This window comes from Cylas formicarius, unplaced genomic scaffold (genome assembly GCF_029955315.1).
Source record: "Cylas formicarius isolate icCylForm1 unplaced genomic scaffold, icCylForm1.1 PGA_scaffold_4__25_contigs__length_36172078, whole genome shotgun sequence".
NCBI lineage: Eukaryota > Metazoa > Arthropoda > Insecta > Coleoptera > Brentidae > Cylas > Cylas formicarius.
The window spans coordinates 9,004,803-9,032,361 of record NW_026844334.1 but is presented as its reverse complement, the minus strand read 5'-3'; the positions used below and the strand labels follow the sequence as shown (position 1 = coordinate 9,032,361).

The following is a 27,559-nucleotide window of genomic DNA, read 5'->3' as shown; positions in this document are numbered from 1 at the left end:
TTAATAAAAAAAATTCTTAATTTTACTGCTTCTTTTATTGCAGAAGTAACTTGCTGCTGTAATACTATTTACTTCTGGATTGCTCCTGCGTTGGTTGTTGTTGAGTCGAACTTGCTAACGTTTCGCCAATTATCCTGTTGGATTCTTCATTTGACTGTTTCAGTTTCAGTTAAGCTTTGAGAAGCAGGAGGAATCCAGAAGTTTTGTAGATAGGAGGATTTTTTTTTCTAATATGAACTTAATGCAAAAGTTTTTATTTAGTCGATAGATATTATATTGATAAATTATTCCTCGCCATCATTGCCACTCCTGGTCCATCATTCGAGGCACATTTTAAATTGCTGATCTATTCTCTCTTAAGTTTATAACGAGTCGTTTTGGATCGGGTACGCCGCTGGCTGAAAGGGTTGAAAATCGGACTGCGGATCAACTTATTTCATTACACAGCAAATAACATTTGCCGCCTCGCATTGGCAACCGGTGATAGGATTAGGATCCAGAAGGCAACTAGTCGGAATCATATTCGATTAACATGGAAATTTCGAGGCAATATTAGGTTGCGAAAATAAAAGTGAATCGTCGAGGTATAGAGAAACAGTGATATATGTTCGAACTATAACTGTTAGACCCTATTGTTATCCAACGAGATGAATTAAAATGAACACATTCGAAGTAGTCCATACAGTTAATAAGAAATAAGCATGAAAATATCTACTTCTACTATTTGTCAACTCAAATAAGAGAAATGCAGATAATGGTAGGATTAATAATATTAATCAAATTATAAACAAAATATATACATCCAAATGTGCACGGATCAAGGGCGCAGAAAGTGTCATTTTAAGACGTCCGTTTCGTTATGGTTGAGAGCCACTGCGGACATTTTCGGTAATTGTCATACATCTCAACTCCAAATGGCGTTTACCAAACTTGTTGCATATATATTATGTGTACGAGATGTGTCCAAAAAGCAAGGTGACTTTTAAGTTTTATCAAAAGTATTTATTTATTCATCAAAATTAATGTTGGCACTTTCTGGTATAGCCTTCAGTTCTTCCAAAAAAATATGTCAGGGATATGTGTAGCAACATAACAAAAAAATCGAAGATCGAATGTACATAACCCTTCCAATTAGAAAAGTCACCTTACTTTTTTAACAACACACCTCGTATTTTTTATCATTAAGGCAAGTGTGGTACTTATATCACTCAAGGTACAGCAATAATAAAAAATTTATGCTATTTGGTATCTGTCTGAACTTATGTCAAGACTTGTTGGCCAGCATGGAGAATTAAAATTTGTGTTTTATCAACAATCAGAATAATTAAAATTCTATGGGATTTTGTGATCAGAAACTTTTCCTCCGTCACTTGGACTTCCGATTATGACTAATAAGATAATCTGTAGTTGATCCTTTAGCATTCGGGATGATTTAACTGTTGAGACGCTATTTCAGTCACGAGGATGAGTTGGCTCTAGCGGATATATTGCATACTATACTTTTTCTACTACCATTAATTTCTGAATTAATTTTTGCAAGCCAAATTGCAAATTGCAAGTCATATATCGGAAATGCTCGACAAAGGAAGCTGACTTTTTAAAATGAGAGGGAGTACAAAAAAGTGGTGACAAAATTTTTCCTCCAAATATTTTATGACGATTATCAATTTTATTTTTAGCTTTGCCGTGTTTCGCCAGGCTCGAAAGGCTTCAAAACGTTCATAAATCAGACAGTCTCGGGAACTTGTATCGCGTCACAAGCAGATATTTTCAAACTCGATGAAGGTTAAGGTCAGAAAGAAGAGGGTATGAAACAAAATACCGTCGTTATGACTAGAGACTTTCGATGACCCGTCGAAAGGAAAAATTGTGTCGAACGATTATTTAGAAAAATGTCCCATAAATACGGGCTTATTCGGACGTAATAGTAATTGATAGGATTCGGTTGTTTCGCTTTTATGTATTTCGATCAAACTTTGAATGAAAATTTACGGGTTTTAAACACCGGCACTATGTTCGGGATTAACTGCACTAACGGGCTGTTAATTTCAGTAACGAACCTGCGCCGAGTTTAATAATGAGAGTAAAATTGTAATTTGCATTTGGTGCTGTTGGTTTTGATTATCCGTTACGAAATAACCGTTTTGTTCTAATCAAAATCGGATTTTACGTGACTTAAGGGATAAAGAGAGATAGTTGGATAGCTTACTTGATGTTCTCAATAACAACGCTACTACTATTCTTGAAAATTTGTTTATCACTAAATTTTATTTACTACCCCTGACGAACCCTGTTCTTCTGTTCGCTCTGATCATACAAGAATTAAGCGAAATTCTTGCGAAATATGAAAAACTGGGGTAGCCTGTAAAATAAAGGGTTTTCTAATAATAAGAGGATACAGCCTTCAATCACGCATTGAAATTATTAAAATTCACTATAAAAATGGTGAAAAATTGGCAGCGACGGTTCGTAAAACTAACACACTTTTGGGTCGTCGTGAAGTATCTTGTGAGTCCGCAAAACAGAAATTCGTGGAAAAATTCTAGCTGTTGGGACAAGTTAGTACTGTGAAATATAAAACCCGCTTACATCATTCAAGAATATTGCTACTGTAGCCCGAAGCGTTGAAGAAAACATAGGTTTGCCCATTTCCACCTCAGTAGCGAAGTCAACAAGAAAAATTGTCGCATCTGGGGCTCTTAAAACCCAAGATTTGTTGTTGATAAGCTTCTCCATCCTCAACGTGTGCAGTTTATAGTCCGCGGGCTTATTGGACCTTACTTTTTCGAAAATGACGCTAGAGAACCAGTTAGGGTCATTGGATTGCGCTATAGAGAGATGATTAATGATTTTTTGTGCCCGGAAGTCGGCGCCACGTGCCACACGAGCAACGAAACCATCGATCTTTTACGGGAAATGTGTTCGCACCGTGTTGTCTCTTGAAGAGGTGATCACAATTGCCCACCGAGATCTTCTTGCATTGCGACTTCTTTCGCTGGGGCCACGTGAAAGATAAGCTCTACACCAACAGCCCAGCGTCGATTCAAAGCCTCAAAGATGACACGTAAGCGTATTGACTGATTTTTTTTCATTATTACATTAACATAAGCATCTGATAATTTATCTCAGAAAAAGTCATTTATCTTTGAATATAAAAATAACATATTTTATTGGAAAACCCAAAAACAACTATTTTTGACGTTCAAATACTATATACTGAACATTTTACTTTACTTATACGGCTATCTTTTTGCGTAATGTCTGATTGCAACAAGCTGAATATGTTTTAGAGATACTAGTTTAGGGGTCAAACTAGCGGTCATCATTGCTTCAAATTTTTTTTAGAGGCGACGAAAAAATTATATTAACATGTTTATATTATTTTTTCGTTTGTTATCTGAATCAAAGATATTTGTCAGATTTTCCCGGATGTTAGATATCTTCGACAATGACTTAAGACTCGAGTGGTTCAAAATTTAGTTAGAGTTCGCCGAACGATATACAATTTTTACGGCAATATCCGATATATTAACTTTGGTAAATTTTTATGCAGGTATAACCTGTAGGCCTACCTCGTTTGGGTTGCAACTCTCAATAAATAGATTCGCAATTTCACAATGACGTTCCAGAAATGCTGAAAGCAAACGGATTTGTGTAAAGTTTCATCGGTGAGATTCCTTGGTTATAATTAGTCCTTGCAGTGAAAAATCCATTCTTACCTTAAAAAGAAACTTGAAATCAAGCTACCTCAAATGGGGACTATCTTAGGCAGATTTATAAAAACAACACTAATGTGAATGAATATAACAGTTTAATCAAAGAAAATTTTCCTATTCTTAAAATAAAACAGTCTGCACGGCACGGTTTTTGGCGGCTAACATCTTAAATACGGCCCTGGCATGTGGTACACGTGCTAAAAAGAATAATCTCTTACCCTTTACAAGAGGCAGGTCTTAGACTCATTCCGATGTCAAAACCACTAAAGGTTTTAAAAACGTGATATCGTTCGGCGAACTTTACTTGGAAAGTCTTTTAGGACACAAAATATTTGCTAGAACTTTCACATATATTTTATAAATAGAGTGACATGTTTCTGTAGCTTTCTTAAAGCTCAGCTTATAAATAGATTTGAAAGTTCTAGTAAATATTTTACTTAAAAAAAAACATTGTGGATTTTAACAGTATCGGCTGAAAATAGTCAATTACTTGGCGGTTTGAAAAAATTGGAAAAATTTATAACCCAGCAGTTGATGAAACCAAGAGCCATGTGTAACTAAAATACAGGAATTATTGAAACCTTGACTGTCACTGCACTTTTTATACCCTTGGTATTGTTTCCAAAAGCTTCAAAGAGGTACAAGGCTGCCTGATAATATTTATTACTATTTAATGCTGATTACAGTCGTGAATGAAGTATGGTGGGGATATATGAAATAGTATATATATGTTGCCGGATTTCAAATAAATAATTCCAAGGTCCTCAATAAAAAGGCAAAGATTGCACGCAAAGATTTTTGTGTTCCTTTTATCTGTCAGGTTGCCGATTTCACCTCCACAGTTAGCTCCCGTGCTTTCAGTCACGCTTAACCTTGAATTCGGGCAATTGATGTAAAATCGATTCCTCGGGATTACTCCGGGAACACGTTTCGAGTCGTCGCCCGTCTCGAACGTGGACTCCGGAACCTTGAATTGGTCACCGAAACTCAACGGTGAGATATTTGCGAAGTTTCGGGCCGTAATTCTGTTCGATGGGACGCAAAAATTCCACACAATAGCCCCACGACGCGGTCCACCACCGAAACAGAACCGCACAAACGGCAAAGCTAAAGGAAATTCGTCCAAACAAATTAGTCACGCGAGGCAGCAAAACACGAGCTTCGTAGAACCGTGGACGGCTAATAGGGTCTCGTGGGCGTGGCCGGGGTCCCAAAGAAAATTAGAAAATTTGCTGGCGACGCGAACCTTTGCTTTGTTCCCCAGTTGAATGACCCTTTCGCGTCAGCTCATTTTCGTATAATTGCTTTTATTCACTAACTAATTAGACCGAGATGTAACAATGTAACTGGATAACGATGTCACCCAATACCACGTGTTACGTTCCAGTTGGAAATAAACCGGTTAATCGCTTTGGCTCTGTTTTTGCCCGGGTGGTTTTCATTCTGCCGGTTGTTATAAACAACCAGGCACAGGGCTCTACAGAAACGTAGGTCAATCGGTTAAGCACATATAAAATTATAACACTTCTTAAGTCGATTTCCATTTGAACCATTTGTTTTCAATATACAGGGTGTTATTTAATAATTGTCCACTATTTCATAGGCCGATTTTGCGACTAGCATTGAAGCAAAAAGTTATTAAAAACATGTGGTAAAAAATGATTTGTTTTCGAGATACGGACTGTTATATTTATATTAGTTTTTATTTATTAATATTAACAACAAATTCACGTATCAATTTGCTTTTAGAAATCAAAGGTATTTAGGAAATTAGAATAAAAATTAAAAACTAAAATACAACTTTGACATCCTGTATCTCAAAAACAAAGTATTTAAGACCACACTTTATAAGTCACTTTTTACCTCAAAAATTATCCTGTAAAATTTTTGATTAATATTTTTGAACTTTGGTTTTCGTATTTTATGATTGCTCATTTCTTCTGTCGAATGTCTATGTAGTTGAAGTTTGGTTTGAAACTTCTCTGATGACCCTGTGTTTTTACTTACTATTACTATTATTAACTTCATGAAAGGAAATAAATTTATATATTTTATAATTTCCGAAAATCCGAAACTTCCTGTTTTCGTTTTTATTTCTTTATTTCTTTATTTTAAAAATAAACAAAAACCTGTAAATTCTTTCTCATTGGAATATACGACGTTTCGTTTTGCTCAAACCATCATCAATTTTATTTTTTCCTACGCTCGCCATATTGAATTTTGACAGTGTTGAATAACCCGCATTGTTACCATTTTATTTATTCGAAATTCGAAGTGTTGAACAAAAGCTTTTATACTATAGTAAGCTTTGAAATTTCAAATTTGTCGATAGAAACGATGTCAAGACAACGAAAGACGATAACTTCATCGCACTTTGCTTAAATTACTGGATAGTAATCGCGCTGAGTTTGCGTCGTTTGAAAAACTAAGCTAAAACTATGAATGGATAATTAATGAGAAACTTCAGGATATTTTAAAAAAACTTATAATAATAATTGCTATAAGTAAAGATAATAAACAAATTACAAAAGATGCTCCAAATGTTGTGTGATTCTGCCAACGCAGTTCTACTCTTCTCTGCATGTTATGCACTGCGCGATGTATTTGCGGTCTGCGTAATCTTTCAAACTCTCTAATGATGTTGATTTGAAGCTCTTCGATATTTTGCTATTCACCCAGCCCGTAAGTTCAATTTTTAAGTGTACCTCATAGGATCTGGAGACTTGGCTGGCCCTTTCACTTGTCCATTATTCACGATCATCTGTATTGCGTTTTGAGATGGGGCGTCATCTTGCTGAAACTACATGCTATGCTTGCATCTGTCCAAATCACATTTTCTAAGAAAGCTGGAAAATCGGGTCTCCTATGCAGCCAATTATAAAACTGTAATCGGATTTTAAGATTCTGGATGTAATTTTTGGGAGATATGAATTTTGCGGCATTTGAAACCACTTTTTCAGGTGTCTCCAAGCACTCAAATGAGAAGAAGCACCTGTATCGAGTAAATTTGACATGTGGATTTTCCCGGGTTCATATTTATTTGCAAAACTTTTATTGAAAGGAAAAAAATAATTTCACGTATATCTTACCTCATTAACTAAATTTTCTTTAGATTTCTCATGCATTCTGTCTCCATATTTTTGTCTTAGTATTTCAAACGAAGCAAACTTAGCGTGAGGCTGTCGTCTTTCAGGATACATATCCAAATACATTTCCGATGTATTGACATCATTCCTATCGTTTTTATAATAAAGTTTTACCATATCTTACTTTATCTTACCATTAATGCACTAGATATTAAAATTACTGTCATATAAAAGTCTTTCTGAGGGACACAAATACCACTTGCGATACATATGGTCACCATAAAAAAATTAAATTTGATGACGGTTTGAGAAAAACGAAACGTTGTTAGGATTTTTGACTTGGTCATATGATGAAGTCTAAAAGATTCCAATAAGAACGTGTTTACAAATTTTGGTTACGTTTAAACATAAAGACATAAAAAAATGAGAACGAAAACCGAAAGTAACAAAAATGACTTCAATTTCAAAACGGTACATTATTGAGCTCACTGATGCGCAACTTTTCCCTAATATAAGTCACACTGTATCTGTTACCGTTACCGAGATCCTAATAGTGAGAATCGAATTTGAAACACCCGGTATAGAACCAAAGTTGTATATTTAAGGAACATACTTTTTTAAACAATTTTTAGTTGTAGTGGAAACACATGAAATTAATTTGTATAAACTGATCTTCAAAATTTGTTGTCAAAATTATTAAAAAAAACGGCTTATATGATACTAGCTTATATGAATTTTTGTCTGTGTTTTATGACGTAAAGTGCACTCTGCGCTTTTTAATCGCCTGATTAAAAAAATGCCATTAAATAAGGCTCGTTGGTGCTCGTTCTTTCTTGTGGCTTTTCTATGATAAAATGGCATTGATAAGTATGTAGACAATATTAAACTCTCAAGTAGATAAAATAGAATAGAGAACCGTTCTAGAAAGGTAATTTCCTGTAGATTACTTCATTTGCGGTCATGGGGCGGTTTGGAACCTAACTAATTATAACTGCTTTAAGTAACATATGCCTTATAATTATTTATGATATTGGCTTGAAAATTAGGATTTCATCAAATTTTGATAAATCCAATATTGCCTTTCACAATTTCAACTTTTTACCTTTTATTCAAGCAAATGTCATTCAATTAAGTTATGAATTACATATCGAACTAACCATAACAATAAGTTTGCATCTGTCCTTTATTCAATGCTTCGTTTCCATTTGCAAAGTTGCAGTTTTCTAACCTATAACTGTAGACCAAAACCTACAAGCTGTTACCGCCATTTAAGTTGATGTAATAACAAAACAATATGTCAGTCTTTCTGTAGCATTTTTCATAACGCAACGGTTTATTAAAATAAAACAAGTCAAAATTACTCAGATTCAACCTGGCGCATTAGTTGCGGTATGCCTGGAAATTAAAATGGCCAGATAAACCAGCGTTTCGTTGAAAAATAATAAAATTCCTAAAAGTCGACTTTAATTAAAACTTTTTTTTTGCGGGGCGTCATCCGCGTCCGCATAAAGTTCGTTAGATCCAAATTTCGGTAAGCGAAAAGCAGTTTTCTCTCTTTTTTTTTTGTTTTCATTTGCGCGTTCCGTGCTCCACTTTTACCCGTATGTATTAATTTTGAGTAAACAAATGCACTTATTTTTATGCGCTACATTATATTCGCGCGTTACAGCTTGAAGGCCTTTTCAGTTTTTGTTTGAAAACTTCCTATACCTTTTGAATTATAATATACAGGCTGTCCCATAACTTAAGTTAAGTTTCCATTGGAGACAAAATAATCGAGAGAGTATCTCGAGACTCACACTTATACGTGTCGCAGACTTGGTTTCCAGTCTTCTGTCATTGTCAGAAGAATGTTTCAAATCTCGAGATTCCAAAAAAGTAGATTTAATAATTTCCAGGATTTATCTGTATTAATTTTTCGTATTTACCAAAGTGAGAGTCGAAAAGGCTGTAAATAAACGAGATTAGAAATAATATCTTTATCTTTAAGTTAATTTTTACGAAGTAGTATGAGGTGGGAACTATAAAACAATATTACACATTCCTTTGGTGCAAAACATTTGGAATTGGACTTGCAGGTAATAGAATAGGCATTGAATCACATAATTTGTTTGACTAAATTTAAAAGCAGTTCAAATTTCACTGCTGCCATTCTAATACAATTTTTAAAACGTTGTGCATCCTCCAGGCGCAACTCATTTACGAGAGTTTTGAAAATCTAGGACCTGACGCAAATCTATTTTGAGAAAATATAATTAAAAAGCCATCAACTTACAAGCAAGACACTCAGACTGTCACTCACAAGTGTCAAGAAGTGATTGTTAAAATACGTATCTCAAGACCACAACTGATCTCAAATGGACAGCACACCCAGACCAATCTCTAAACTCTCTCTCTAAATTTTTTCTCAAGTAGACGCTTAACTTTATCTGCCATAGAGGAAGGGTGATATAATAATTCAAAATAAAAATGTGACGTCAAATATTAATCGTTCAAAAAATACAGGGTGTTGAGAATAAATCTTTGTTTCTGAAAAGTTTTAATAATTTAAAAACTGGCAATAATATTAAAATCATTGACAAAAGAAATAAGTAGCAAAAACAATTACCATATTTTGTGATTTCCTGGTACATTGATAAGATGAATTATTCGAAAACGTACGGCTTGAAATATCGATATTTACCAACTATATCTGCACAAAGAACAAAGAACGGTTCATTCCTGGTATGAAGTCAGAAAAACAAGTTCAGATATACTGGGTAGAAAGGATTAATAGAAAAATATGCCAATTTTGAACTTGATAGCTTTCTCCGTTTTGAAATTATCGTAATTTTTCGAAAATGTAATTTTATAATGGATCGTTTTAATTTTTTGAATTATGTTTGCGCGGTACACCACGAATCATCTTTTTGTTTTTGTCTGCAAACTCTTCTAAACTTATCCACCATAGACCAATCGGCGGTATTGTAAATCAAAATTTAAATGTATACATGAATAAATAAATACGGGATATCGAAGTGAAACTTAATTTCGAAAGATTTTGATAATTTGAAAACAAGTTTCGATATTTAAATCATCGACAAAAGAGACGAATAACAAGAACATAAACAATAACTTCACTGGTCACTGAAAACCACTCCAGATGTAGCTGTCTTTGTCCATTGGTTAATAGCATAACCAACCGAGAACGGTATGACTGTAACGCACAAGCTCCAATCCATGGACATCGACCCACAGTTACGCTCCACTCATGTTCAGTTGCGGTAGTTCTGCTGAAATTGTCTCAAAGGGCATGATGACTGATTCTTCTTAATCAATCTTAATCAAAAGCATAGAAAAATCCGCTAGACATTTTGTGGAATCTTTGATTTTCGAATATCGATAACATAAAATATTCAAAAACGAATATCTCCCGGAACAACTTTTCTAGTACAAGGTGCTAGATTTAGTATGAAAGCGCCAAGCGAATTAGGTTCAAACTAGTACCTAATTCGGATTTCTCACCACGGCTTGAATTTGATATCTTTCTTCGTTTCAAAATTATTTTAATTTTCCCAAAATTAAGATTCTTTTCGACCCTCCGTATTTTATCAACGAAAAACGTTTGACACCAAATTTTTCGCATCAATTATTTTTATTTTATATTTAATAAAAAGTCTATTGTCAAGGTCGTTTTTATTTTTGTGACATTGTGCAGCACTTTCCCTTGAGTTGTGTACATCCTTTGGCATAGTCAATAAATTATGGATGGAAATACATTTTTTAATTATTCTTATCCCTATGGACAGCAAAAACGCACTGTTTATGAATCTAGTAACGAAGTAAATATTGCCTATTTTCAATTTTCAAAACAGTTTAACATTTCGTATTTAAATATAGGTACATAGGAACCTATTTAGCAGTCGTTTTTAGGCCATATGATTCGTGGCTTTTCTTCAACAGAATTGGCGAGTGACAATCTTTGTGTTTTACAACCTAACCGACAAATAATGCCTCCTAATGACCCCGTTTTTTAATTAATTAATTACTTAATTGATGATTTTCTACGACATAATTAGTCCATATATCCAAGTGAAATTTCATCTTATTTCAGTCTGCTGAACACGAACGTTTTAGGATCATAAGTGTAAACCGGTCCAACGATGGGTTCAATGTTTTGGTACTTGAGCTTCGCCGCGAACGCCATTTCGTCGGGATTGTCTTCGGTAAAATAAACCACTTTCTGCAACAACCCATTCGGATGGAAAATGTAGTATATGCCTCCGCCGCCGACGTTATTGGCTACCGCGTTACCTTGTCGAAGCTTTTCGTTCAAAAGCACCTTACGTCTGTTATCGATGTTCGCGTCATCGTTTGTAGGTCGGCCGCTGTCATTCGGAGGTCCATAAACGGTCTGCACCGACTCCAATCTTCCATTAGAGGTTTGGAACGATTCGGAGAGCTTCGAATTTTCCCGCGGGTGATCCGACAACGCCGGAATTATAAAGACCGACAGCACGAAAATTGAAATCATTTTGGCAGTTTAGTGATATCAACTACTCGTGTCTAAGTACTCACACGCGTTTTTATAGGCACTGATAGATATTCAAGAAGCGACCGCGGCAGATGTACCAATGACCCAGTCTGTGTAATAATTTTGAATATAAGTGTCCATATTCGAGACACGATTTGATTGTTTATTGTTTTGTTACGCAAGTCGATCGGACGGTCGGACTTTTTCCACTTTTACTTTCGGCAGCGTTTCGGAATAACATCTAATGCCAGTTTTAAAGTGACATGAATTAATTCATGAAGGTGGTTCGCTAACAAACCTGATTAGTTTAATGCACCATTTTGATATCAAATTCTCGTCAAACAAGTTCTTCATAAATTTATTCACGTTTTAATTTTCATTAAATTTTTGTCTCATTCAGTAATGACAACTGTTGAAATAAATCAAAAAGGTTATTTCAGTATAAAGCAGTAAACGCGAGCATCTAATATTTTAAGCAAACTCAGGTTTGGCTCATGTAGAACCCGAGATATCAAAAATACAATCCAAAATAAATACTTGAAATATCTCTCTCACAAAAATCATCAACACATGAATGGTACTCATGACTCTTTTTCAAGCGGTAATAAGATAATATCCCTTCATGGTACAAGTTACTTCACAGTTTGTTAGTCAGAGCTTTTATCAAGAGTTACCGAGCACTGTAGCCATATTGAAGTCTAAATTGTTTTAACATGCAAATGAAATTAATTTTATAATGATTTTATTCCCTTTACCTTGTAATTATAGTTGTACTTCAACATTTTTTTCCTCGTATTTTGGTTTAGTTTAAGCATATTGTAGCAAATAGGCGAATTCTTGTTATGTATTTATGTTATCTGTTAGTATTCCATATAAATAAATAAATAAAAATAATCATAATTACCACCAAAATTGTAGGAATATCTACTTTGAAGTGGAAACAAATCAGAAAATAGCGAACTCTGATATTCTACACCTTTTTGACATTCTCAAAACCTTTTGAAACCATTTGAACTGTTCCGAACCTTCTTTAAAATGTTTTTAACCAATTTTCCTTCCAATACTTGACCCAAAATGTTGTTTCAATAGCGACGTAGCAAAGACAAGAACCATTTGTGTTTCTAAATCTTGAATAAAACATTTTAACTAAATAACATATAAACACTGTTCTAAAGCAAGAAAGATAGTCAAATACTAGAACATAATTTAATGAAGTGTAAAGTGAGTATGCTTTAAGAGCTTCGTTCGATTACAATTAGGAAAATTTGATTATAAAACAATAATAATGATAATGATAATAACAATTAAAAGCGTATAATAAATAAATGAAAGAAAATATTTTGACAATTGACAATAACGAAACACACATAGAAAAGTAGATAACTGGTTTTCAAAATCAAAATCAATACATCTCTACCGTAACTATCCAAACTTTTCACAAAATTCTAACGCAATATAACGATGCCCTTCTCTACTTCCGCAACACGATGAAATACTTTTCAAGACAATATAATAAATTAGTTTTAAAAAGACACGTATCTAAGTGAACCTAGCATTAGTTAGCTTTGGTTACGAAGTTTTGTTTTTTCAAAATTTAACGAAAAACACTACTGAAAAGGAAGAACACGATAGGTAACATACACCTTATTTTTAGATTTATATGTTGGTATCCCTGTAGAGAGACATATCGCACTGAGTTTATAAATCAAATAACCTCAAATAATTTGAGTTTCAGCAACTGGGACCAAGTTATTATTAACTACTAAAAATCGTCAATATGTTGTTGTGGTCAATAAAAAGACAACCAATGTTTCCGTTCACATCCTCCTTGGATTATGCAGAAATAAAAATGGCTCCTAAAGAGAGAACGACCAGCAGCATTGCTTATTTGCGTAATCTGCAAAAGCAGAGGTAGACTTTTGAAAAACTTCTTTATCATGAGCTGATTGCGATGGCTCCTTTACGACCAAAGATTTTCTGCTGCAGAGAACATTTACAAAGAATTGGTTACTTTTTTGAGTGACAACTATTCATAGTTTAAACTATGCTTGTATGGCAAAATTAATATGTCAATTCGGCTCCACATGAAATTAAAACAAAATACTGGCCGATTGTAAATTTGCAGAATTGGAGTAGGAGCCTAAGATTTTTAGGTAATGGTAGGAATGTTGTTCACACTACCTTGTCTAAGAAATTTCACTTCGTTATTTCGACGGCGGCTGTCGATATTTAACCAAAGCTAATGACTTAAGACTTAATAAGGTTAGAACAAGGCCTTTCTTATAAATCTCGGCCGATTTAATAAAATTTCTCGCAACGAGGCGTCGTTAAAATGCTATCGGTGCAACTCCCCACTATAAAATCGAAAAGATTTCGTTTTGAAGAGTTTAATAACAAATTCCATAAACAAGCGAACATGGTAACACCGGAACCTTCGTGAGAAAGCGCCACCTGTTTCGAAGCAGCGGCGGTCATACATTTTAGATATCACGAAGCGCGGTGAGGGGTTGCTTATTTCGAGGGTAATATCCGTCGGGCGCCTTCGAGTTCGTTCAACACAAAGGCGTTTAAAAATTTGATGTTATCGGCGGGGAACAGTTATTGAGAGCGATTCGTAGGTTGCTAAGCGAGACTTAAATAAAATAAATAAAACGTAAATATGTTATTGGTGTTCGGCGACCGCCGTTAAAAATGTAGAAAAATTAACACTATTGATATGGAGAGAAAAAAATTAACTTGAAACAAAAAGGAACCGAACAAAAATGCCGAATCTCGTTCTTCATTCAAGTTATGAACCATGTTCATATTCAAATTTGACTTAAGATTTGCAGTTTTCTATTTAAAAGTCGTTAGCTAGGGTTTATTGAAGTCTTTGTTTATTTTTTAATTTAGATGTGGAAATACACTGTATGGTTCTCGCTTCGACTCTCGTGACTTAAGTCATTGAAAACTGTTATTTATATTTCCTGTGTCATTTTATTTTCATTCAATATCACACTTCTTGATCGGCAGCGCGTGTAAGCTGATTCAACATGGCGACAAAAATTTATTTTTCTTTTAATATATTCAAGAAAATCTTACTCCCCTGTTACACTTTTAGTTATGATTAGTTTATTCTATTGAAATAACAGTAGTTAATTCCGAATTTTTAAATCTAAAATAAGAACATTTCATGTATTTAAAAATAATTATATAATCTTAGGAACTTTGGTTTTATTATTAATTTTATGGATTTATTTGTAGAAACTAAAATTTGGTAACACGTGATTGCTTTTGTTTTATTTTATTTTGTATTTTGTAAAATTGGTCAACAGCAGATTAACAAAATTTTTGAATCTTTTCCTCTTATTGTTGCGTAAATAAAAGCCTTCATTGTATATATTAATATTAATTTGATTAATTAATGATTGCTTTTTAGATATTTGTTGGTATTATGTATTATTTTTTCCTATTCATTATATTAGTTAAGGTTTTAAATTGGATGAGAGTGCACCACGTTTTGCCGATGTAGCAAAATACCAAACAAAAGAATTAATGTTTTTGTAACGACTATCTCACTAAAAACTTCCGGTTGGAAGCCTATACATTAATTAAGACCCTACTGTATGCGCACTCGAAATTTTTCACGTTATCACCGCAAATAACGAAGCTCATCACCGTTTTTTAGAGTAAAGTAAATTTCTTTTCTATTTTTTATAACTGGTTTGTTTTTGTTTTCAATTTTACAACATAATACGAATATGAAATAGGCATGAATATACAAGTAAACCACAAATACCAGAGTGTAAAAGACATTTCACAACCATATAATTTTTAAAAAATAACGAATAAATTCAGCAATACTACATGAGCTAACCTTAAGACCTTCCTCTAATCGTTCAGACATTTTAACTATTACGACAGTCTCTATAATTGTTACATAACAGTTGTAGATAGTTAACGCTTGCAAAAAATGCAAAATTCCTGTCTCCGACTTATACGAATAAGGAAATCTTAGAGAATTAGTCATAAAATTAAGAAAATTGGTTGGTTCTACATGTTGTTGTTGTTTATACCACAAAATTATTAATTTAAAATCTCCGCCATACCTCTATAACAAAATAAGTTTTAGAACTGATGTCCACAATCTTAATATTAGACACAAATACACATTTATATTTCTCAAGCATAAACTAAACTTCATTAATAAATATAACCAATTCCCAAACTGACCCTTGCACAGATTTGAAAGACATTTTTTAACACATTAGGTAAAAACATATCATATCATATCATAAATTGCCATAATATTTCTTAGATCAGAAAAAAGTAAAATTAGTAAATAATGTCCAAGAATTAGAAAAACAGTTTCAAACAACTGGGAACTCTGTCTATCCCATATTAATACCTAACCCAAAATTTGTAAACCAATAAAATACATACGAAAACCTAGCAAGAAAATTTCGAAACATCTATCTAAATTTAGTCTTATGAAAACACCATAGGACATTTTTAAAAAACAATAAAACTAAATTACGAAAAACTCAAAAATCTGGAGTTAGAATATGGATCATCTTCCAAAATTTATATCGGACAAACAGGTAAAACATTTAAGAAACGAATTAACGAACATAAAATGGCGTATAAAAAAAAAACGTTCGGATTCTAATTATGCCAGTCATTTACATTCAGAAAACTTTGACGATTAGACCGTTAGATAATATAATTTTTTCTTATCAGTAAAATCGTTTTTCATTACTATTGGATTATAGACACGACTTTCCCAACTCAATGAGAAACACAGAACCAAGAATCTCTTAAAAATTTATATATTTGTATATTATATATTTATATATGGTTATGTCTGGAGGAAATAATGGCAATTTGAATTAAACATATATAAATCCAGTGAATTGAGTTTTTAATTACAAAATACATATTTTACAGGAAAATGATTTTTTCCTCAAGTTAAATCATAATTCTTTAATAATAATAACAGCTAATCATTTGCAGTTTAAGATTACTAATTAAGGACGTACCCCGTTCCCAAAATTGCACTTCGTCCTTTCTTAATTATGTCAAAACATTAATATTTTAACCGTATCCGAACTTGCCCGAAACGGATGGACCTACTTAAACATTCATCACTCGTAAAAGTTATTAATATATTTAGCGAAGTCCATTGTCGAAGCATCTGTATATAAATGCACCTCCGTCAGTGTAGTGAATCATTCCAATCGCACTACTCCAAAGCGACGTCAAAATGAGAACTCTACTGGTTCTGATAGCCGTTTTCGCGATCGTTTCTGCTGTACCTCCGAGATTCAGGAACAGGTTTGCCAGGATCGAGACTGCTCCGGTGCCTCATACCATATACGGGCCACCAACTCAACCATCACCGTCGTACGGCCCACCAGTAGAAGTCACCACCACCGAAGCACCGACCACCACGGAGCCGGCAAGTGAGCCTATCGATACGTCTGCTCAAAGCGGAAAGTTGCTAGCTAACAACTTTTACTACATCTATCACCCTAACGGGTTGCTCCAGAAGGTTTCATACTCGACCAAAGACGACCAAAGACGGATGGAGTTTAGCGCCAAGTTGACGTACGAAAACGTCGAACCTATCAGCGGCCCCGTTTACACCTACGACCCTCAGACCTACGTTTTGAGACAGCTCCAGAAATAATCGATGTTGTATTTATTCCCTCTATTATATAATTAATAAAGTTGAAATCGCGATGGAGTCTGTGCAATTTTTGTCGCTTTCGCCAACGGGAACGTAAACGCGATAAACGGTTTTTTCGGGGAGGGAAATTAATTTTCCTTTTCACGCAATCGGAATTCATTAGCGGACCGAAGGAAACTCTAAAAACAAATTCTTTCTACCGTAATTCGTTTGTTCCCCCCCACCCCCCCGATTTTTGCATATTTTAGTCGTTAGGAGGGCGGCGGTGAAAATTTATTTATATTTTTTGCGTTTCGGAAAATTAATCTCTTAAATCGTCTATCGTTAAAGCCTCGGAAATAAATTAGTAAATTATCTTTTCAAGATTGCATTCAGCACGCAAGTCCAAGAAGTGTAGTAGGAATTGGAATTTTTACAATGCATGAAGATGTTATAAATTATCATCTGTAAAATTTTTGGAAAACGTCTTAACATGTAATTTAATTTAAATTTTCCTCACCTAGTCTACGTTTTTTAAATGAATAAAGGTAATTTTGGGCATCTCCCTTCTATGTCAGTCGAGTAGTTAAAATTCATTTGTGTGTGTTTGATTTTCAGTAAAAAATTTATTAACCAAAATATGATGTTCTGTTTCGAACTGTTTAGTTTCTTATTTGGGTGTTCCTTTGTGTAACATATAACATTTTTAAGATATGCATAAGATATATTAAGGTGCAGCTAGACACCCAGAAAACGTGATAAATATCTGTTGTCGACATCTTATGCTGATCAAGCGTTTCACGAGCTGCAAAACCCTCGAGCTTTTAGTCATTTCAGGCTTTGACAAATGGAAAAGCTAAAAAAACTCGCCAGAAAAACGGAGTGATGTAATTAATAATTAAAAAATTAAAAACGTTTGATGAGAAACATGAAAATTTGGCTTGTTTGGTATTGGCATTCGCTCGTTCCTGCTTAGCCTGAATCAATATCATAAAAAGAGAAATTTCGCCGGCAAATTTTATAGTCGCTAATTTTTTATATTAAAAATATGCGTTAAAAAAACTAAAATTCAAATGTATTTATTAACAAACAAAATTTATTATATATATATATATATATATATATATATATATATATATATATATATATATATATATATATATATATATATATATATATATATATATATATATATATATATATATATATATATATATATATATTATTATTATATATATATATATATATATATATATATATATATATATATATATATATATATATATATATAATTTAACAGATCATTATCGTGTACTATGGAGATAGGTCCTACAATATCTTATATTATATTATTTTATATATCTATTTATATGATTCTTCTAAAATTTGTTATTATTATTTTTATTTCATTGTTAATATTGTATAAATTTTCATTTTTCGTTTCGTTTTCGCTATAGATTTATTGAAAAATATAGAGGTTTTATGACCTTCTTTAATAGAAGTTTCTTCCGTTCACAATTAAACAAAAGTTAATATATCGTCTGGCCCATAATTAAAGTCACTGATATTTCTTCCGTTTTGGAAATATTATTAAGGATTAACCCAAATCACTAAGAAGAAATGTTGTGCCACACTGATTTACAGGAAGTTTTATTTAAAAATTTTAAAAATTATCTTGGTCATACTGAGCGGTATCTGTAGGTACTGTATACTCTACACATTAGATTTAGCTAAAAAAGGGTTTCTAGCCATTACTAGAAGTTTACAGCAGGTACACGCGTTTTGTTGACGTTGCCCATGTTCTACGGCCCTTCCATTATCATTTTAGTAGAATTTCCCAATATTTTATGTGTAAATTCTCTCTTTTTTTGTAACTGCGATGTTATTTTTTGACATAATTAAAGTTAAAAAAGAAATTGCACAATTTTATTATTTTCATTTACTTGTGTAGATATATCGGGAGGACTCTACTTTAGAAATCTGTAATGAAATTTCAAAAATAAATAAATAAACGGTGATCAAAAACTAACATTACAAATTTAAATGAAACATTTTTTAAAAGTCAAAAAATTGTATATTTCGAAATATTGCCAATAAATTGTTTTTTAATTGCAACAATGATTTACTTCTTATTGGCAATAGATGAATGATATTAATTATTGCAATTTCTTCCGACGCATAGACGCGTTCAATAATTTTAATAATACGAAAATATCCAAAAACACATTGTATCCAAAATCACTCTGTATATGAAGCGGCAAACCCATGGACATTATTTTAAAAAATAAACACAGAGAAAGTTAGTTTTATGAAAAATGCATCTTTATACTTTTGAAACCAATACGAAATTGTAATTATATTTTTGTATATAAAAATATAGAAAAAAAAATACGGAAATTTAATAAATAAATGGCACACTCTCGCTAATACAACCTCATGAATGCGAAACTCTGAGCATCGTATGTGTAAACAGGCCCGCTGATAGGATCCACATTTTCGTACTTCAGCTTAGCGCTGAACGCCATATTTTGCGCGTCGTTTCTCGTGGAGTACACGACCCTTTGAAGCAGTCCGCTTGGATGATAGATGTAGTAAATCCCATCTTCAGATTCGTTCAGTTTTGCTTTGTCGTCCTGCTCTTGTTGCCTCAAATCTTCTTTTTGCAGCTGAGCAGCTGTTTCGTTTTTGGTCTCTGAGTATTCCGTCGTGGTTATTTCCGTAATCGATTCTGTAGTGGTCAGATCCGGCAAGGGAGTGGTCGCATCTGATGGAGGTCCATAGCTTAGCGGTGGTTGGTCTGGTGGCGGACTGAAGAAGGTTACCGGGATCGGAGGATTGTCTGGAAAACGAAAGATGGGTCCTGAAGGTTTCCATCCCGATGGGAGATACGGTGCGAATTCTGGGTTGGTTTGCGGACGAGCTTGATCGGTTCTCGACGGAGCTTCGGCTAGTGCCGAAGCTAGAATAGCCACGAACAAAACTACGACGAACATTGTTGTTTACTATCGGGATCGACTGATGTTTGACTAACAGCACCGTTGCCTTTATATAGCAATAATAAAAATCGTATTTTTTGAACAAACGCAGGCTATTAAGTATGCGGATCGGATGTCGTCCTTTATCGGTTTTGGAGCCAAGGTATTTCGGAAACGAAATATTAATTAGTATCGATGATTCGTTAGTGTCGTTCGACTGCAAATGCATTTGCACGTATTACAAGTAAATTTAACATTGAATTAATAAATCGGGACTATCGAAGAATTTTTAAGAAGGCAATAAAACACATTTTTTCAATTCTTTTTTCTACTACTACAAAGACAATACATCAGATGGACAAAACTAGATATGCATAAAATTATGTAATATTAAATTATAAATTAATAACTCTCTTTTCATTTCAACCTATTTAAATCTTTAACAGTTATTTAAAGATATGTTGGTTCACATTCCTAAAGACAATTTTAAAATAAAAACTACTTCTTAATGATACAACAAACTAACAAATATAAAAAACATAATTTCGAAATTAATTCCCATATTTTTCTGTGATATATGTTTCACGCAATGAAACGGTACTATAGCTTTTCCATGCATTTTTTCTTAGTTATTTTTTAAAATATTTCAAGCAAGTTCAAAAATAATTCAAATTTTTATTTTTTTCTTTAAATCCAAATCGTTTTCCTCATTTAAGTGATAAAAAAAAAGAAGTTAAGGGGTGTTTTTCGGTTTCAGTATCATTTAGTTTTTATGTAAGTACGAGTATAATACACAATTATATGGCAATTAAAATCAACGGTTTGAGATTTATTTCGATGAGAAAAATAACCTTACCATTTTGACTGAAATTAATGTAGCATTTTTTAACAACCATTTTTTAGTTTTTCGCTGCAGGATGTTTTGTATGTGTCTTTTGAATACTGTAAAGGACTCTGTTTGAGTCTTTTTCGTTATTGCTGGAAGTTTTAATAGGAAGACTTAGCAATTTCAAAATACTGAAATAGAAGTTCTTTAGTCCAAGTACAAAGATACGCTCGAAACACTGGGACTTATAATTTGTTAACAAAAAATCACTTTAATTCGAGTCTCCATCATTGATTTGAAAATTCTAGTTTTTCTCACAACTTTAAACTCGAATTAGTCCACTTCTTTTTTTGGAAAATAAATTGGTTTCAAGGGATTCATAATATGACTCTAGTATCGAGTCCTTTACATCTATATTATTTCAATCAAATTTTGTTAGGGCAATCTCAATTAATTTCCGATACAACTGAAACTGAAACCAAGCAAAACTTTTTGATTGACACCATATTGTTAAACTCTACTGGAGGACATTCCCGAGAAATAAGATCCAGAATATGACAAGCTAGAGCTGCATTTACCAACATGTGAAAAGCATTCTGCGCCAGAGTTCTAAACATCAAACTTAAGATCCGAATAGAGATGTTATACTTTTTCAATCTTTCTTTACATAATAGAGTCGTGGAGAACGAACAAAAACGACTTAAAGAGAGTCCAGGCTGGGTATACAGACACATGCTTAGAGTTTCTTGGACAGAGAGAGTAACAAATACAGATAAATTATACATAATAATACAGGGAAAAATGCACGGTAAGGGAAGTAGTACCACTGTAGATGAATAGAATTATTCCAAATAGCCGCGTCCAAAGTGAAAATGATGATAGCCAACCTTCTTAGAGGAGCCGGCACATAAAGAAGAAGAAGATTGCGTATTGTGCTTGCCAGTAAATTTGAGACTTAAAAAATAGAAACTAAGAAACAAATTGGCTAATAAAACAAACTATTTATTTATTCTGGAAAATACATAGGTGTCCGGATCGTACGTATAAATAGGCCCCCTAACTGGCTCCACGTTCCTGTACATCAGCCTCGCAGAAAACTCCATTCTAGCAGGATCGTCTCTTGTCACATACGCAACCCTCTGTAATACCCCCGATGGGTGGTAAACGTAGTACTGCCCCTGTTCAGTTGTACCGCTTTGGAGTTTCGCATTTTGTACATTCGTCGTATTGTTGCCACCCTCGTCAGAAGTACTATTCGTTGCGTTAGCCGGTAGCGAAGTCGTAGTAAGATCGGGGTAACTTGTGGTCGTACCTTCTTGACTGGGTGGCTGAGGTGGACCGTACTGTTGCCGAGGAGGACCGTATTCCTTCTGAGGAGGACCATATTGCTGTTGAGGAGGTAAATCTCCTACCCAAGGTACTTCGTAAACTTCCACCTTTTGTATCTCAACTTCGGTTTTTTCATTGTTGGGGTGGTAGGAATAACCCAGAGGTTCGCCATGGGCTTGAGCGGCTATTAAAATAAAACAAATCGAAGTTAGGAAAGGCATCGTGTCGCGCACTGATATAAAAATGTCGTAATCGGATTCTTATTTATACGAAGCGTCATTCGTCGATGATATTGGCCGTTGCCAAATCAGGGAAATTGTTATTCGTTTGTTATTAAATGGACGTTTGACCTGATTGATGCGTCGTAAGGTCGGTGCTGTGCCAGGCATTCTAATGAACGTAAATTTAAATGTAGAAAAATTATATTTAATACCTTAGAATGGAAGTTATGTTTAAAGTTGCATGTGACTTTGCTATGTGTGCCGATTTTGATAACGGTTTTGTTGGTTTTCTCGGTTGCAGAGAAAATCTCAAAAGAAGTCGTAATCTTCTCCCAGCAAAGCTGGATATCTCGAATTATTTCACGGGCAGGCTGATTCCTCTTCTAATAAAATTTATGGATATGTTAAATCGATGTACTGGCGTATCGTAATTTGGCCTCATGATCAAGAATCTCTAGTAGATTTTGTTAGACATTTAAATTAGAATTGAATGCTTAATATCTTTTATGTGGAAATTATTAGAGAGAAGAGCAGAGGTAAGGTGTTTTAATTCTGAATTCAGTGACTCGAGCTGAGATAGTTTTACGACTCTGTAAACTAGAGAGTTGATAACAGATGACTTTTGGCCGGATGGTGATGTGACAATACATTAAGGTATCGGTCTGTGTGCGTAGGTATTCTGTGAACATAATGACCCTATGTTAGGTCTGATTTTCTATTGATAAGAATATCTTGGAATGGGAGGTTATTATTAGTTTCTAATTCAATGGTATGTTAGGGTGTATACAGTTTAAATGTCTAAGAAAATCTGCTAGGGATTCCTGACCATGAGGCCAAATAACAAATACGTGGCGTTTCCAAAATTCTGGTTTCAGATGTATTGTTTGCTATTTTGGGTTTAGAATATAAGTTTGTTTATTGGCTTTTGGACCTAAGAATCTTCATTTTGATTATATTTGTGATTTAGACTTTATGGTTTTTTGGTCCAAAGAATTTTGATTCTGTTTGTTTCTGTTTGTGATATAGACCAAAATTTTGTTCAATTGAACTGAACCTTATTTTATAATTTATATTTTACAGTTACAAAAATTTTGTTTGTTCAATTGAAGTTTGTAAGACTATCTAGCAAGCTAAGGTAATAATTGGTTAAACAAAGACAACTAAGACCAACCAGTAGAAGAACGGTTTAACTCTGGTAGGTAATATACATTTACTTGGATTAAATTGAGTTGAAGCTTGAGTTAAAAAAACGACCCATATCCAATTAAGCGCTGTAAATGACATTGAGCAAAATTACATTTCGCGAGGCATATATTTTGTTTATTTTCCTCGATTTTCAGTCGGATTGTGCAGTAAAAGAGTTTTGTCAACGTTTCTATTTGCTCCCCTTTTTATATTCAGTACCGGCAGGGATGTCTGGGGGAGGGGGGGGGGGGTTTGCTTTATATTTATACGCTTTTCACCGCATTTTATGAATTTATTCGTCGGTTTGGTTGAAAAAATGCTCGACAAGTTCGTTATTTAAAATGCAGACCGAAACACTTTAGCGGTGTAGAAAAAGACCTTTTGAGATCGTTCTTAATAAGGTGAATTGTTCAAAGTTCGCCTTTAATGCGGCCACAATTTTACACGGCGAACGGACATTTTTAAAAATTGTTATGAATATTCATTTCAACTTTTTTTTTTTAGTGAATTATTTAATAATTTGAGGTTTTCAAGTTACGGCGCATAAATTACTGAGAAGTGGATTTACAAAAAGTTTTACTAGTCTTTAATATTCTTTTATTTAAATCTTCTAGGTGTTCTAGATTTGAGCAAACGAGCGCTCAAAAGCAATGGCAATTAACTATTAACTAATTAAACATCACCATGCCTTAATAACAGGATTCATGGAGGTACTTCAAAGTCTGCTCCAAAGAAGAAACGACACATGCAGTAAATACGAACTTATAATGAACTTGAACAAAAAGCTAACTTCATGGTTATTACAAAGAAATGAAATATCGATTCAATATCAAAGAGTTCGGAAAGTATCATTTGAACCTGGGGCAACAAAGTTATTTTCAAGATGACTCGCATACGCCAAGCTTTGCAGTTGAGCATATATTGAGTGGATAGACTATCAAACGTGCAGCTTCTAAATAGAATAGATAAAGGGAAGAAAATATAAATACATGGAAAACAGAGAAACTTGAATATCTTTGTCTGTAATGAAAGGTTCTAAAAGGTATTTAAGGAATCTCGTACCCGAAAAATAAATTCAATAAAATAAATTTCGAATAGCAAACATCTAATAATAACTAATACTAATACTAAGGAATAGACGCACTTCAATTGTCTTTACTTTTTTGCATTCACAGTGTATTTGATAGATCAAATACACTCTTCCTCTTGAGTAAATGTTTCTGACTTGAATACGGCCATGAAGAAATGATCTTATACAACCTTAGTTATACTCGGAGAAGAAGACTAACCAAATCATAAAAATTTGTTTGTTTCATCCACATCATCTATAGTCTTGCCGATTTTGATGAAACTTTGTAGACCGTGTGCCAAATAAAACTACCCACTATACGATCTGGAAACCCATAGAGAAAAATGTTCGTACAAAAGTTTGTTGGACTCTGATGTAGATTTAAAATATTATAATTTTGTTGATACAGGCTGTCCCAAAAGTGTTCCCTACGACATCAAATTTGTTATTTTAAATGGAACACCTTAAATATTTGACATTTTTGGAATACTTGGCTAAAATAAAGGTCACTTTCTTAAAAAAAATCCTATTCAAATTTTGAATTGTTTAGGCAGAAATTGAGGTTGTGCGTTTTTTTTTTCATATTTTGATTGCCCCATATAAAATTGTGTTGCGACGCCTGTGATCCTGATATTGCAACGAAAATTTAACCACAGACTAAACAAACAACAAAAACAAACAGAAATGTCAAAGTTTGTTTATACCTTAATGTGTTAAAAAAAGTGTGACGTCATAGCCAACATTTTTAAAAATTTTGATATTTTTTTGTTGTTTTGATGCCAGATGAAACGAGCATTTTAAGAGGAACATTTTTAACTAAACTTCATGGACCGAATTAACGAACTCTTTTTAGTTAACTTTTTGTTTTAGATTTATTTATTGAAACTTGTTACCTTGTTTCGTTAGCCTCAAAAATTTAATTATTTATTTTTGTAATTAGGTATTTTCAATCAAGTTAGATTATTAACTAGTAAAAGTTTCTTTAAATATGAATTCTGAAGTTTTATTAAATCTGTTACAGTGTGTAGTATGGAGTCGATTTTTTTCAAAATTTATACCTACTAATGGACATCCTGTATTGTAGAGCAATAGGTTTTCTTCGTATGTCTGGAGTTTAAAAGAAATAGTATCATCTCCTTGCTATTTAAAAAATACCAAATATTGCCAACAAGTAACTTAATGTGGGCAGCTTTAAATTCAACAAGAATTTATACGGGTGTTATTTTAAACCTCGAATATCTCAAAAAGTAAGTAAAATTTGAATATACGATAAGTTACAAACTTACCTTATTTTTTGTCCTAGAAATGATATCTGAATATAAATATAGGGTGTTCTATTTCAGATTTCGTTAACTGAATTTGCCAAAACGGAACCACCTATTTGAGACACCCTGTATAAGCTGAGGGGCATCTGTCAAACTGATTGAGTAATGCATCATCCCGTTAGTATGTGGTTAAATATTCGTTGCAATACCTGGATCAATAACGGCATAGCACAATTTGATATGGGGCAATCAAAATATTAAAAAAACACATAACCTCAATTTCTGCCTAAACTATGCAAAATTCGAATAGCGATTTGTTAAGAAAGTACCTTTATTTTAACCAAGGATTCCAAAAATGTCGAAATACACAGGGTGTTCCATTTAAAATAACAAAGTTGATGTTGGGGGGAGGACATTTTTGGGACACCCTGTATCAATAAAATTATAATATTTTAAATCTTCAGGAGAGTCTAAAGAATGTTGTATGTGTTGTGTATGAAAGATCGAATAGTGGTTCGTTTTATTCGGCACACGGTGTACATTTCTGTGATGTAGACTAACTCGCAGCTGATTAGATTAGAATTATCGATTCCAGTGGCGTCAGTCGCCAGAGCTGACCCAACAACCATCCCTAAGAAATTTCGGAACATTAATTTAAACTGTATCCATATTAATGTCAAAACAATAACAAGGTTAACTAGGCCGAGACTTCAGACTTGGCTGCGGTTCGCAAAACGACATTGTCGAGGTGAAATGGCGGCCGTTAGGCGGTCCAAAGACAGGGAGAATTAGAATTTTAAAGTCTCGCGGAATCGAGTCGTTAGGAGGCCAGCCAAGCAGAAATTAAGACCGCGAGAGAGGTTCTAGACTTAATTATTTCGGCAAGTGATAAAGCGTTTAATCTACAAGAAAAGTTTCGCGTCAGGCAAATAATCCTAACTTCGTTAAGTCTGTTATTAGGTTGGAGCTAATTTCGGGCCGAATGTAATTTATTGGGCGAACCACAATTTAGTTTGGACTTGGCGCAAGAAATCAAATTTATAATTGGTCGTTATTTTTTCCGCTTTAAACGCTTTTCCTGTTTGGTGGAAAGACTTAAAGCTCTTTTAAATAAAATCAAATATTAGGGTACCTCAGCTTGCATGGTGTGAAATGTGGTGAAGTTTTGTTTTATTTTGAAAAATGAAATTCATTAACGAAGGGTGTGGTTCGTTTTGTTCTTATTTCCCATCTACAAACTGCTCATCTGCAAACACCTGAAAACATAACCAATTTTTGATTTGGAGACCATTGAAAGACACAATGCCATTAATTAATTATTAATATAACTTTAAAGCACTCTTACTATAATTCCAATTGATGCGAGTTGATTTAATCATTATTATCATCAATAGAAACGTGAATGGGAAAGTGGTGAACTCCAAAGTAGATCAGTTTATCGACTGCGCTGAATTTTTAGAGAGAATTCAATTTCGAAGTCCTGTTGAAATGTTGTTAAGGCTTCGCCTAGTAATACTAAATAATAACTTTCTGATCAAAACGAATCTGTCTTCTTTATCAATATAGTAAACTAATTAATAGGAAGTCTTAGCGTTTACCAAACTAACCAAGAATAACTTTTTGTAATATCGATGTTTTTCATTATTTGGCGAGTTGGTAGTTGGTAGAGTTGTTTACTATAAAATTGCACAAAACTAGAGGTAGAATTTAATATCATAGAAAACATA

General features: G+C 33.5%; 3 protein-coding genes across 4 annotated transcripts in view; 2 read left to right on the top strand and 1 right to left on the bottom strand.

The window, feature by feature from the left end:
- Positions 1–27,559, top strand: part of LOC132700756 (uncharacterized) — a 159,920-nt gene that overhangs the window by 43,212 nt on the left and 89,149 nt on the right. The gene's annotated exons all lie outside the window — the stretch shown is intronic.
- LOC132701142 (uncharacterized) lies at positions 16,537–17,118 on the top strand. The gene has a single exon (XM_060668847.1). It carries the CDS (start codon positions 16,558–16,560, stop codon positions 16,981–16,983), a length of 426 nt encoding a protein of 141 aa, XP_060524830.1. The 5' UTR covers positions 16,537–16,557; the 3' UTR covers positions 16,984–17,118.
- On the bottom strand, positions 18,276–22,314 carry LOC132700861 (uncharacterized). Its single transcript, XM_060668433.1, has 3 exons — positions 21,763–22,314; positions 21,651–21,717; positions 18,276–19,961 (listed from the first exon to the last, which is right to left on the bottom strand). Exons 1-3 carry the CDS (start codon positions 22,311–22,313, stop codon positions 19,386–19,388), a joined length of 1,194 nt encoding a protein of 397 aa, XP_060524416.1. The 5' UTR covers position 22,314; the 3' UTR covers positions 18,276–19,385.

Bases quoted from the DNA above. Each gene is read 5' to 3' on its own strand.
- LOC132701142 (XM_060668847.1), top strand. From the start codon at position 16,558: ATGAGAACTCTACTGGTTCTGATAGCCGTTTTCGCGATCGTTTCTGCT.
- LOC132700861 (XM_060668433.1), bottom strand. From the start codon at position 22,313: ATGCCTTTCCTAACTTCGATTTGTTTTATTTTAATAGCCGCTCAAGCC. The intron at 21,718-21,762 runs GTTTGTTTTATT...CTATTTTTTAAG, and splicing joins TTTTCCAGAATAAATAAATA to TCTCAAATTTACTGGCAAGC. The intron at 19,962-21,650 runs GTTGGCTATCAT...TCCCGATAGTAA, and splicing joins GTGCCGGCTCCTCTAAGAAG to ACAACAATGTTCGTCGTAGT.